The sequence below is a fragment of the Malus domestica genome, chromosome 12 (genome assembly GCF_042453785.1).
Source record: "Malus domestica chromosome 12, GDT2T_hap1".
Lineage (NCBI taxonomy): Eukaryota > Viridiplantae > Streptophyta > Magnoliopsida > Rosales > Rosaceae > Malus > Malus domestica.
The window spans coordinates 120,308-134,670 of record NC_091672.1 but is presented as its reverse complement, the minus strand read 5'-3'; the positions used below and the strand labels follow the sequence as shown (position 1 = coordinate 134,670).

At 34.2% G+C, this 14,363-nt stretch overlaps 1 protein-coding gene across 1 annotated transcript; it reads left to right on the top strand.

Moving 5' to 3' along the window:
* The first annotated feature begins 4,665 nt into the window (after positions 1-4,665).
* LOC103423154 (uncharacterized) lies at positions 4,666-12,732 on the top strand. Its single transcript, XM_029090411.2, has 8 exons — positions 4,666-4,905; positions 8,201-8,316; positions 8,475-8,542; positions 10,178-10,293; positions 10,550-10,656; positions 12,105-12,154; positions 12,222-12,304; positions 12,395-12,732. Exons 2-8 carry the CDS (start codon positions 8,259-8,261, stop codon positions 12,507-12,509), a joined length of 597 nt encoding a protein of 198 aa, XP_028946244.1. The 5' UTR covers positions 4,666-4,905; positions 8,201-8,258; the 3' UTR covers positions 12,510-12,732.
* The last annotated feature ends 1,631 nt before the right edge of the window (positions 12,733-14,363 follow it).

The window sequence follows — 14,363 nt, the reverse complement described above, 5'->3', positions numbered from 1 at the left end:
ATTATAAGAAAAAAAGTACAAAAAAGTTTGAAATGTGACAGCTTGGTGGTCTAGAATAGTTTAAGCAAGACTTAAATCCTGGGGGGAATCTAACCCATAGATATATTTTCTTCCCAAGACTTATTTTAGCCTAATGGTTAGATATAGTTTGAGGGGGTTTTAAAGCTTATAGTTTAAGTTTTATCCCATGAGTTGGAGATGGTCTTTGACCATCTTCAACCCTTGGGGATAAAGCTTAAAAAATTTAGGCTAAATAGCCAAAATGGTCCTTGAGATTTGTATAACTCATCACTTTGGTCCAAATCAATAAAAGTGGTCCCTGAAATTGTCAATCATCCATCATTTTGGTCATTCCATTAAAAACTCCGTTAAGTGTCCCGGAGCTCTTGGCAAGAAGTTTGGACAATTTTCAAAACTTCATAACTCAATCGTTTCTTAACCAAATTTGACCCATAATATATCAAAATGAAGATAAGAAAGCGTAGAATAAGATTATACTTATTTGGAAGCCAAATGGCTGCCAAAGATGGCTGGGAAATAGCCTCAAAATTGACTGGTCCGAGAGAAAACTGGAAAACTCGCCCGAAACTGAGTAAACTTTAAACGTTCATAACTTCTTCAATACTCAACAAAATCAAGTGATTTAAAAACAAAAATCATACTTCTCGATGAGACGAAGAGAATACTACCTTCTTAGATGGCTAAGTTTCCGTGGTTTGGTCGAAAAACTGCTCGAAAGTGGCTAACTCGAGACCAAGACAGCTACTTTCGAGTCATTTTTCGGCCAAACCATGGTGATTTAGCTATTCAAAAAGGTACCATTCTCTTCGTCTCATCGAGAAGTATGATTTTTATTTTTGAACCACTTGATTTCGTTGAGTATTGAAGAAGTTATGAATGTTTAAAATTTACCCAGTTTCCTATGAGTTTTCAAGTTTTCCCTCGGATCAGTCAACTTTGAGGCTATTTTTTGGCAATCTCCGGAACCATTGGGCTTCCAAATAGGTATAATCTTATTCTACACTTTCCTATCTTCATTTTGATACATTATGGGTCAAATTTGGTTAAGAAACGGTTGAGTTACAAAGCTTTGAAAATTGCCCAAACTTCCGGCCAAGAGCTCCGGGACACTTAACAAAGTTTTTAATGGAATGACCAAAATAATGGATGGTGGACAATCCCAGGGACCACTTTTATTGATTTGAAATGTTAGGGACCAAAGTGATGAGTTATGCAAATCTCATGGACCATTTTGGCTATTTAGCCAAAAATTTAAGCAAGAAAGTTTTAAGTCAAAACCCATACACTGTTTTTCTCCTATAACCCTTATGACTTAAAATCTTAGCCCGAGATTATTAAATAATGATTTTAGCATATTTTTTTTTCGGTAACTTTTTTGAAAAATAAATTTATGTATATTATCTTAATTTATTTTTATGAATATTTTTAGATATTTGAAAATAAAATTTATGTAGATTATCCTAATTGATTTTTATGAACATCCTGATCCAAAAATATTTAAATTCCGATAAGTAATTAAAAATCATACAAATACATAGGTATTTATTCCCCCCAGGATTTAAGCTTGGCTTAAAATTATTATGGACCCACCAAACTGTCATATTTCAAACATTTTTTTGTTTTTTTCTTATAATCTAACGGCTATGATCAAATGAGATCAAACCTAATGGTAAAGAAAAGATTTGACGGCCTAAAAATAAATCTAACATCTAAAATTATTTAAATCAAATTTAATGTAAAACTTTATAAATACCTATGTATTTGTATGATTATTACTTATCGGAATTTAAATATCTTTAGATTAAAATTTTTCATAAAAATAAATTAGGATAATCTACATAAATTTCATTTTCAAAAAGTTACCAAAAAAAAATGTTAGGCTAAAATCATTATTTAAGAATCTAGGGCTCAAATCTAATGAGTACTGTTTGGAAATAGTAAAATAAAAGTGGAAAAGTGAAGGAAAAATTGAGGTCCACGTGGAAGGCTCATGTGGCATCTCAAGGATATTTTAGGAATTTCATTGGTACCGGGAATAAAATACATTAAATTTCGGGATGGGATGTCACAATCTCACTCTTACTAATTGAAAAAATTCTTCAAATGCCATGAAATCATGATTTAGGGTTCATCCATGAAAACATGGAATATGACTGAAAAAGAGATATGAAAATACGTTTATGTTTGTGAAAAAAAGTAATACACAAGTTAGTTTTTTTTTTTGGAAGAAGGTAATACACAAGGTTTTTTATTGCTAGAAAAAAAGGGAAAATTAATATATTAAGTATAAGCTCTACTTAATCAATTGTAATATAATAATATAGATAAAATCATATGATGATAATTTTTCTTCTCAATTAAAAAGTTTTTTATTAGAAAATTTATACTTATACCTAATATATAAGAAGATAAAAATTTTTGGAGCCCCTAAAAAATTCTAGATATTGTGTCATTGCACCTTTTGCACACCCCCACGCCTATGTTTAATTTATTTGTCCTCTATATAATGTAAATATATCGTTTCCACGAGGGAGAAAAGAAAATAAAGTTCTTAAATTCGCAGTCGCACCCCCATGCATTATAAAACTTTTGGTAATATGCTACTTAGTACTACGGTTCAGTGGTATTCCTCTTTACTTGTAAGTAAAAGGTCTTAGGTTCAATTCTTGCAAGGGAGAAGTTAAACCACATTATTCTGGCAAGCTGATTGTAAGGCTTAGCCCACTCCCTTACCCCCTTAGTGTGAATACTATCGTTTGTTCAAAACTTTTGGTAACATCTCAATCTAGTGGTATTCTTCTTCACTTGTAAGTGGGAGATCTTAGGTTTAATGATCGTCAAAGGCAAATTTGAATCCGATTATTACTAGGCGAGTGTGAAACTTAGCCTACTTCCCACCATGTAATATTATTTGTTAAAAAAAAAAGTAACATCTCAAACCCGAAACCTAAGGCCATCTCCAATCGATCCAGTCAGAGGGCCATAGGGCCGAAAAAAGCTCGAAATGACATGAAAATTGTCTCCAACCGAGGGCTAGGCTAAAGGGCTCGTGGGCCTCATCAGGCCAAAAAAGGAGAAAATGGCCAACCGGCTGGCCCAACACAGCCAGCGAGCCCCGGGTCAGGCCAAATGTTTGAAACCAACGGCTGCTAGCCATTATATATATCAAAGTAGATGGAGATGGAGATGGAGGTGGTTGCTCACTAGCGGAGGGAGTAAGGGACCAGGGAGTGCCTGGGCCCAGCTTGACTTATATATATTAGGGAATTATGCGTGTTTCTTTTGCTTGAAGAGTTGAAGTCCTGCTTTCCAAAAGCTTCAAACATAACTACAACAGTTCATCTCACAATTAACTTTAGTATTTTACTTATTTTCCTAACACAAATTAATATCATTTAAATCAAAGCAATATTTCGCCTTTCTTTGAATAGAAATCGTTCAATTTTCATTATAAACTCCTTAACAGTGTTGTCAGGTTCCAGAGCTTTTCCTTTTTTTCTTGTTGAAATCTCATACATTTTAATTGTCATCCCAAATTCAAACTGTATTCAACAAATAAGTTTTAAATTTCTTTAGTTCTCTATTCTAATTTTTGTGAATATGTAATATTATTATGGGAACTTTAATGAAAAACTCTCGGTACTATTCACTTTAACGAAAAACCACATTTTGTCAATCCTGGTACTATTCACTTTACCCTTTATTTTGTCCTTATCGTTAAAACTCAAAGTTTTCAAGTTTTTTTTCATTAGTTTTCCTTATTATCTATGCATGTTATGTTGGACATTTGATTACTTTTAATATATATAATTAACATGATGTTTAGTAGATTTGGAAATACTATACTTAAAAAAAAAAAAAAAAAAACCCTTTGTGAGAGGCCCCTCCTCACTGAAAAGTCTGGCTTCGCCACTATGGTTGCTCGATTGGGTGGGAGGGAAAAAAGAAGATGAACTTCATTTTTTCCGAATTTATTTTTGTCCACATGGTCTTTGTCTTGTCTTTTGTTTAACAAATAATATTGTCTACACTATGGAGAGGGGGTGACTTAGCTTCACAATGAGATAGTAATAATGTGGTTCGAATTTGTCTTTTTATTTAAAGTGTTTAATGAATTTTAATTTTTTATAATTATAAACTTTTTCTGTATTAGTTTCAAGTAATTGATAAAGGTAAATTAGTAAATTTATAAGCCAAATTTTGACTGGACGGGTTATATGAAAGTAAATTAAAACTTGAGGGGTGGTTTATGTAATGTTTCAAACGTGATGGAGTTTTGTGTGATTAACTCGAGGTTATTGCTTGATAGATGTGTGGTTACAAAAATTATTTTTGACTTAGTTATTTTTATTGAAAGTTGGCTATTGAGAAAAGAGAGACACTAGTCTGAAACCGTGAATCGAACTGAAGAATCAACATTATTACTCTCTCCAACATTACATGAAGAATTCGCATTTGATACGATTTTCGGGCACGATCCAGTTCAGTATTTATCGCTCAAACTATGGATCGAATATATGTTTCGATCCGATTCTTAAAACCACATGCATAAATAAAAAATCTTTTTGCCCATTTCCTTCATATTGGGCCGTGATGGGCCCATGTCCATCCTAAAACACAGCCTAGTAATCTCCAGTCTTCTTCACCAACAGATGTGCAGCTTTTCGGACCCAGGTAAACGCTTCGGTTCCCCGAAGGGCCATAACTGTTTTTTCAACCTTTTCTTACTATTGATTTTGGCATCGAAGCCTCCCTTGCTTGTTCATCTTCCTCGTTGCGCTGGTGCTACATAAATTCTGTGCTACCTCTCTCAGTCACCAAACTGATTTTCCTCCCTGCTCCAGGCTCCAGAGGATAATAATTTCACAGCCTTTGGTTTTATGGGTAAGATTTTAAAAGAAAAAATTGATTTGCTTTTCCAACAGCTATATCGTTAAGGCTTTTTATTTTTTATTTTTGGTGTGAATATCGTTAAGATTTTTGAATTTGAAATCTATAAGGCTTTTTATTGTTTATTTTTGGTGTGAATATCGTTAAGATTTTTGAATTTGAAATCTTTGTGTGTATATATGAACTTTTTGTGCGATCTGAGTAGATGCAATGGACTGTATGTGGTAAATACCCTCTTTTGGTGTGATTATATTTTAATCTTTCTTCACTTAGCTGTTAATGACTTAATGTATTTGAGAATTAATGAATCATATTCATATCATGTGCAGCACTGTGTTAGGAATGTCAACCTAACTTGCATGTTTGTAATTGTATCTTTACCAGGTCATCCAACATGCTATATAAATCTTAAATGGGATAGGGAAAAACATAAATATTCAACTTTGCAGTAATGGTAATGATTTTACACAACACAGTGACTGAGAAAGCAAAATCAATTCTAAGAGTAATCAATGTAATTTGGGGCACCAAACAACCCATAACATGGTAATGATTTTGCTAACTTTGAATTCTTCGCATAGGACATACTCATGGAGTAAAAGGTTTACCTTGTGTTATTGTTCGTTCAACTTTCTGTTGCATTAAACATTCAATCTTGGAACACTTTTACCTCAAAAACCACATGTAATGCTGATTCTTCATGTATTGTTGGAGAGTGTATTAACTGATGGTTTGAAAAATTACTAAGTAGCTCACTTTCTAGATGGAAGATAGAATAAATGGGCATTGTGTGAATGAGTAAGATTTTAATTTCTGCTAAATTAAATTTAAAATGTGAGAGCTTAAAATACCCTCTTTTGGTGTGATTATATTTTAATCTTTCTTCACTTAGCTGTTAATGACTTAATGTATTTGAGAATTAATGAATCATATTCATATCATGTGCAGCACTGTGTTAGGAATGTCAACCTAACTTGCATGTTTGTAATTGTATCTTTACCAGGTCATCCAACATGCTATATAAATCTTAAATGGGATAGGGAAAAACATAAATATTCAACTTTGCAGTAATGGTAATGATTTTACACAACACAGTGACTGAGAAAGCAAAATCAATTCTAAGAGTAATCAATGTAATTTGGGGCACCAAACAACCCATAACATGGTAATGATTTTGCTAACTTTGAATTCTTCGCATAGGACATACTCATGGAGTAAAAGGTTTACCTTGTGTTATTGTTCGTTCAACTTTCTGTTGCATTAAACATTCAATCTTGGAACACTTTTACCTCAAAAACCACATGTAATGCTGATTCTTCATGTATTGTTGGAGAGTGTATTAACTGATGGTTTGAAAAATTACTAAGTAGCTCACTTTCTAGATGGAAGATAGAATAAATGGGCATTGTGTGAATGAGTAAGATTTTAATTTCTGCTAAATTAAATTTAAAATGTGAGAGCGGTAAATATAGAATCACAGTTCTATTCGATGTTGTTTCGTGATAATACAATTTGAACCTAAAAATATCTAGAGAGACCAAATTTGTAGACTAAATTTGCAAACTAAAAGGTATGTCACGAATAAGAAATAAGCACGTTAATCAACACTTACGTAATAATCCACGCATCAACTTCCATGTCATTTAGTTTACAAAATTTGGTGTACAAATTTAGTCTCCCTAGCTTACCTAAAAATATAACTTATATAACAATGACAGTCAATCTGTTACTTTGCAAAGTGCTCTTACATGATCTCTGTTTGTGTTTGCAAGATACCATTATTTGGAAGTTAAGTCTTATGGGAAAAATACGAATGAAACTTATGAAGACTAGGTGTCAATAGGATGTAGTAATATTAAAGAAAGGATTATGGATAGAATACATTTCAAATGGATTTGATGTAACTATATACCAGGAATCAGTTAAATCTGCATCTCCTTTATTATTAACCGAATCCCTATATTTGAACTTTGAAGTCATTCCTTCCGAGTGGGTCCACAAGTGTAAATTGGTATGAATGTGGAAGAAGATTGAAAGAAAAAAGAATTCAGTATTATATATAGGGTACCCTGGCTGTCCATTGTCCAAAAAGAAAGATTTGACTGTAGAAATTCTGTGTATCTGGTCGTTAGTACTCAGTTGAAGGTTGGTCTTCGGTTGGCGTTTGAGATATGTTGTTGTTTCACCTATCAATGTTTCGTGGTTTCATCCTTCATCAAAGTGATATGTTATACTGTACTTTGTGAAGAAGTTGATGATGGGTGGAACTTTGATCCATTTCCTACTCTGTCTACGGATGTGTATCAAATCTGTATGTGGTCGCTGCTTTAATATCTAAACAAGTTATATTCTTTTAGTATAGAATTGGAATGATTATGGGCTTTTTGAGTTTTTGGTCATTCTGGAAACAATAAAGTTCAAATCAGAACTTTTCAGTTGTTAATATGATTTAGTGTTGAAGCATCTCTTTTGGTCCTAGTGCACAAATGAATTTTGTGGATGAGGATGCTTCTGGCTCCGGAGACGATGCAAATATTGCATGTGAATAAGAGAAATACAAGTTGCACAACACAAATTTGAGTCTGTTTATTTCAATTACTCAAATTCCTCCTCGTCCTAGTGGATCCATTACTGGGAATTTCAATTTCAATTTGGTTAGGTCTTTGTTTTCTCATGGATTCCCAGAATTTTTCACTTCTCTCATTGCTTTCATGGCTATGGCTACCACTAGAAATAACAGTAAAGAAGTTTCATGTTCATCCCTAGGCTCTGAATGTTATTAATTTATTAATTTGATTTTTTGTTTGATTAGTTACCTTTGGTTTTTGGAGCCTGGTGAAACTATGAATTGTAAATAGCAATTGCAGTTTCCCAACTTCAATTAACAAGGTTCAGGTGATGATGTCCAAAAATATGAAGAGTGTGGACTTCCCAGTCCAATAATTTGAAATCATCAGCTTTTTAGGTCCTCCTTTGACAAATAGCCTTGCAAAAAATTAGCCAAATCTCAACTTGCTTAGTGATTTAATAAACAATTTCAGTTAAGGCTGATCCTTTGCAGAGGATGATCCTTGAAAACCTAAAGTGATGGCCGGTTAGAACTATTGAACTATATTGCAGGGGTAGTGTAGTTGGGGGAAGATTTTACACTTCTCTTAAAATGCGGACATCCTCTTTTCTTCCTGCCTGGAACTTGAATACTTCTAAGTCTGGAGATAATTTGACAATAAAGTTTTCATTTGATAAAAATGAAAAATCAGAATTTGAATCTCTCCTTTTGTTTTTCCAGATTAAAGTTCCTCAACTTGCTTTGGTGGAATTAGGGTTTACTAAGAGGTCTGACGATTATGTTTGCTTCTCAAGTATCAAGAATTGGAGTTTTGATACTGAAACAGCTCTCAAGAGGTATGTACTAAAATGTTTTATTTAGCTAATGCCTGTTTGAAGCTCACCTTGTTAAAAGCCAAACTGTTTTTTCTAAAGTATTTTCTACTCACTTTGATGTTATTCTGTGATCATTCTCAAAACGTTTCCCAATATCATGGTTCTTTTGCAAACTGCAGGCAAATCCGCGTCTATAACCAGAGCAGGATATACTAGTAATTCTTACAGACATTACTTGCAACCTCTGGTCAGTTACCATTACCTCCAATATAAATTAATATCCTATGAGTGATCACTTCACTTGAACAGCTATTGGTGAAACCTTTTTTTTTTAGCAGTAATCATCCTGTATATAGCCGACCCCACTTAGTGGGAAAAGGCTTTGTTGTTGTTGTTGTTGTAGTAATCATCCTGTATGCTTAATTTTTATGTTTATGTGTAGTCTGTACTCATGATGGGCAGAAGAAACCAAGCAATCAAAGAAATCATTAATGAATTTCCACCAATGAATTGATCTGGATCTTATTTTTCTAGTGACCACTTTCTTCTTCAAATAATGGGGTACTTGTACTAATTGGTATGATCTGCAAGGTCTAGTCCTATGAGAATTATTGGGTAGGAAAGGAGAGCCGTTAACCATATGGGTGCATTTGTTACATCGGACTATCTCAGACTGGAGGGTTGGGATAACGGTGCAGGATGGTTTGGGGGGGGGGGGTGAGGGGGGGTGTGTGTGGGGGGGGGGGGGGTCATGTGTGATTGGCTCAAAGGTGGGAGATGGGGAAGGGTCTGCGATCAAGGAGTCTGGACTGGGTTTGATTTGCGCTCGTATGCTGTTTTCTTTCTAGTCCGGCTTAATACCGAGCTTTTACTCGGGATTGCTTAGCGTGATTTAGTGAGGCGCGGAGTCTAGGCGAGTCCGGGTTAGTCTCATTTAAGTTAGTCCCTGGTCATACCAAACTAGCAAGTCCATTCCTACCCAAGAAGGTGAAACAAACAGGGCCTATATGATTTCTTCTTGCATTTCTTGGTGGTGCTATATTAGAACCATTACTTTCACTCTGACATTTGAGAAGCCCAAGTTGAATTAACTACTACCTATGTTCATTCTTTTCTGCTTAATGTCAAAGTGCACATTATTCTTTGTTATATGGTATGGAATGAGTTATTCTTGTATATCTAGGATAGCTGGATGTCATGCCTTGGGAGTGTTGAAGATGAAATGGACCGCATTCATTCCAATTTAGGGGCTTGTTTACTTACCTTTTAAGGTATGAGAACGATAAGAGAATAGTATGGGAAGGATATCCAATTGTCCAGATAGGGGATAAACAAGCCCCCCTTGGTAAGGATACCTGGTTAAAATTGGGTATTGAATACATAATTTCAAAGTGGGACCCACTTACTTTTTAATTCCTTGTGTGTTAGAAAATGCAGGATATGTCAGGAATAGGAATGATACACATATCTTGCATTCTCATTCTAGTAAGTAAACATACAATAGGTCTTATTTGTAGTATGGTCTTATCAAAGGAGTGAAGCAGTCATGTTTTCTTCTAACACTAAACTTAGGTCAGCATTTACGAAGAATGGAGATAAAACAAAACCAGTTTCATAATATACATTTGGCAAGCAGTTTGGGAATTGTCAGAACTGTCTAAGTGAAGGCATATATGTCCTTCAAATTGTTTGTAGTATTTTAAGTATTTTATGAAGAAGTTGGGACTTGTAAATATATTTGAAGGATGAAGGATGAAGGATGATTATTATAAAGTTCTGAGTAGTTTTAAATTTATGTATTTATTTAGAATCTGCTTGCATATGCGTTCGTGTTTTTATTCTCATTTAGATTATATTTGTGGTTTCCTTGTCTTATGAACAGTTTGATCAACAATCTGAAACTAATTTGTTGCGAGGAACCATCTTTGAGAAGCATCGTCTTTTTTCTACCAGTAGTGCCAGCCATTCTTCGAATGAAGGGATTGAGCAGAAAGAAAAGTAAGTTCTTTGAGGTTGGTTCAAAAATTATAATTAGTAATAATGATAGAAGATGCGAGTCTGAGAAGCAGCATAATAGGAGGAGAACAAAGTCAAATGAAATTGCATGCATGATTTAACCATATATCTCCGCATTTTTTTGTGCAAAATTTGTTGCAGTGGTTTATCTTCACCTCATGGCCCTAATTTTCCTTTGAGTGAGATCTGCAGTAAGATTATTATGTTGTTTCTTCACACACAGATGAACTATTTGCAGGATATCTGTGACATTTGTTGATAAGGATGGAGAGGAAAAACATATCAAGGTTCCTACTGGAATGTCTATGCTTGAAGCTGCCCACGAAAATGATATAGAACTTGAAGGCAAGGTTCTGATACTTATTTAATAGTCTTTTTCACCTTAAACCCAAATCTGCTCCATTAATTACTGTCGTCCCCTAGATGGTCGTTCTACCGCATCATTTGTTTCAGGTTTCATAATTTTCATGCGTCTCTCTACTGATAGGACTGATAGGTGTTTGTCAAATCAGTTTGGAAAATAATTTTTGATTGCTTCAGACTGCATATTTCCTGAAAGGGGAATTTGCACAAGTACCACCTAGACTAGCAGGGGCGTGTGCAGTTACCACCTTGAAAAAAAATTGGCAACAAATATCTAAACTTCATTTTTGGTGCAAATCTACCACCTAGGTTGGTCGCCATCCATATGCTGCCAAATCAAGTCCTGGTGCCACTCTCATGAACTACTCTGAGGACAATTCGTTAAATGTCCTCTATATTAATTAGAAGAAAAACAAATTAAAAAGCTGAAAGAATTCATGAACAAAGAAAAAACAAATTAAAAAATAAAGAAATTAAAGAAGTTTTCTTTTTAAACTCCATGATCATCTGAGTTCACCCGCCATTCTAAGTACACCCCACTTTCTAATTCAAATTTCATTACTTCTAAGAAAACCCAGTAATTGTCCCATAATTACCCCTATACTCTAAAGTCTAAACTATGTCTGAGTTTCAAATAGTAGACTTTTAATGCCTGTTTGAACACTTGGGTAAACTCGGGTTTCAGCTTGAGGCCTGTAAATTTGAATTTGTTGAAGGAAGGTTATCCAAGTTCAATTTCAAGCCTGCCTTTTTAGAGTCTTCATTATTTGCTCGTTTAATAGAAATTACTTGGCCATTGTCTAGCCGGGCATTGTAGACAGTTCCATTACCTCCTTCACCTACTTGTGATTGAATGACATAGGGTGGTAATGGGGTGGGTGAGATTCCTTGAAGGGTGGTGGTCGAAGCAGAACTTTTTCAAGCAACAAGTCATTTTGCTATTTTCACACTGAAAAAAAAGTTATAAGGGAAATGTGGGGAGAACTTTTGGTGGGTGGAGTTTAGTGGAAAGCTCTTAAGCCATGTACCCACTGTTCAACTCCGACCTTTCTCATCCTCAGCGCACACTTCCCCTCCACATCCCACTCCTTTATTATTTAATCATTGAGGTTTTTATTATTCTTTTGGGTTTTCTAATACAAGGGTAATATTGGAATTTTTGAACAATTTTGTTGAGTGGGTGCCTGAAGAAAATTATAGGGTGCTCTTAAATTTATTGAACAAATAATTATCGAGTTAGGTTGGAGGCAGTACATTCACACAAAGTAGAGAGTTTAGGACAGACACCTCTAATAGTTCAAGTGGTATTTGTGCAAACTTCCCCTTCTTAAAATGGATCAGACTTGGTAACAACGACAGTCACTACCCTGTCAAATAATTCTTTAATCATATTTGCTGAATCTAATATTCTGTTTCTTATCTCATATCAGGAGCGTGTGAAGGTTCACTTGCCTGTTCAACATGTCATGTGATTGTGATGGTATGTTTTATATGTTTTAAGAAAGTTGCATAAAGTACGAGGAGCTAACTATAGAATAATACTGTAGGACGTGGACTATTACAGCAAATTAGAAGACCCAACTGATGAGGAAAATGATATGTTGGACTTGGCCTTTGGACTCACTGAAACGTAGGTTTTCTTCTAGAATTATTGTAATTTTTTTCGTTTCTTTTTTTTTTGTGTGTGTGGTCATGTCAAAATTATGTTTCTGCGTTGTAGGTCTCGCTTGGGTTGTCAAGTCATTGCAAAACCTGAACTTGATGGAATTCGTTTAGCAATTCCAGCTGCCACCCGAAACTTTGCTGTCGATGGCTATGTTCCAAAACCACACTAGAGATGATGCACCTGAACTTGATGGAATTTTTTAAACTATTCCGGCTGCCACCCGAAACTTTGCGGACCATAATAACGATGATGCAATTTTGTGGAATAGTTGGTTGAGTGTAACGTGTAGCATCCCAGTTTTGTAGCTCCTGTATTTTATTGGACCAATGAGCACGACTTGAGCTCTATTTTTATTTATGGATAATGATAGGGGACTAAAATTTTAAACTAAATTTACAAATCAAATAATGTATTACTGGTAATAAATAAACATGTTAATTAACATTTAAGTAATAATTCAGTTATTAACATTCACATCATTTGGTTTACAAAATTTTATATGTAAATTTGGTTTTCCTAGCATGGGAAATTTGAAAAAATAACCAAAAATTGAATTCCATATACAATTATAGCCAACTTTTAAAATTAATGATAATTATAATCAAAATTTGATATAAAATTACTAATATACCCTTGATGACTATAACTTTTAACAAAACAAATCCAAAGAGACTCAAAACCCAAATGATTTTGCTACTCTACGCTTCTCGATCTTCAATGTTTTCCTTCACACTTGATTGTTCTTGTTTTTCAGCACAAAATTTTGTCCAAAAAATAGAAGGAAAGAGTTGGATGAATGTGGGTTCTTGGGTGAAACGAATGTAGTTCAATTGACTGAAGGTCTCCTCATTTGACTGAAACTCCTTATGCATATTTGAATCTTGGTTGCCGAGTTCGGAAGAAGCGTGGGATTTGAGTGATTTTCTGGTCTACAGAAGGGACAGAATAATAGAGATTATATTTACACACCCTAAATTACTTCCTTCATACCCTTTTAATTTTTAATATTTTTTTATCAAGTATTAGTGGTGTGTAGAATATCTAAAAAGTATTTAAAAAATAAAAGAATGTGAGACAAGTAATTTGGGTTGTGTGAATATAATCTCAACAAAAAAATTGAGTGAACTTTAGAGTGTGGAAAACAAAGGACCTATCCCTCAGGTGCAAAACCCGCTTCTCCTCCATCGCCTTCATAGCCCAGACCTTGGATTGGGGTGGAGAGGACAACATGCTCACCATTGATGGAACGACGGCAACGAGGAAAATGGGTCTTTGAGTAGAGAGAGAGAGAGAGAGAGAGGACGATTCGAATGTCGAGCCACAGGAGGAGGCCAAGGTATTTGTTGGAAATTTAGCTTTTGATGTTAATAATCAGAAATTGGCTGAGATTTTTGGAAGGGCAGAAATTGTCAGGTTGTTGAGGTGAGGACTTGAATTTGTTTTTAAAAAATTCTTAATCATTAAAGGAATATTAGTAATTTCATATCAACTTTTGGTTATACATATCATAAATTTAAAAAGGTGGCTATAATTCTATATAGTGTTCAAATTTTGGTTATTTTTTCAAATTTCCCTCCTAGCATTATCTATTATTTTTTGTTACCGTTATTAATTATGTGCCAATTTGGGAATAATTTTGGGAGGACGACCATAATAACTTGGAGACAAAAATGTGCGTTCTTTTGGGGATCAAATCTTCTGCACTCAAAATTTTTTGTCCTCTTTTTATGACATGTTCCATTTGTTGGCACTTGGTCATTTATCTCAAGGTAGTGTTAGACAGACCAAAATTTTAAACCAAATGATGATGTGGTTATTGATGATTGAATTATTACTTAAATTTAACGTGCTTATTTCTTATTGGTTACATTTATTTTGATTAAAAAATAAAAATATTTCTAAAGCTATTAATTTACAAATAAGTTTCTCTCCTTGCAAAATGACACATAACTGTTCATGAATCTAGACTACATTAGTAAAAAGTACACAATAAAACATTGAATATATGAATTCGGAAAAAACG

Coding starts and splice junctions, on each gene's coding strand:
- LOC103423154 (XM_029090411.2), top strand. CDS start 8,259: ATGTTTGCTTCTCAAGTATCAAGAATTGGAGTTTTGATACTGAAACAG. Junction 8,317..8,474: donor ACTGAAACAGCTCTCAAGAG/GTATGTACTAAA, acceptor TGCAAACTGCAG/GCAAATCCGCGTCTATAACC. Junction 12,155..12,221: donor CATGTCATGTGATTGTGATG/GTATGTTTTATA, acceptor ATAATACTGTAG/GACGTGGACTATTACAGCAA.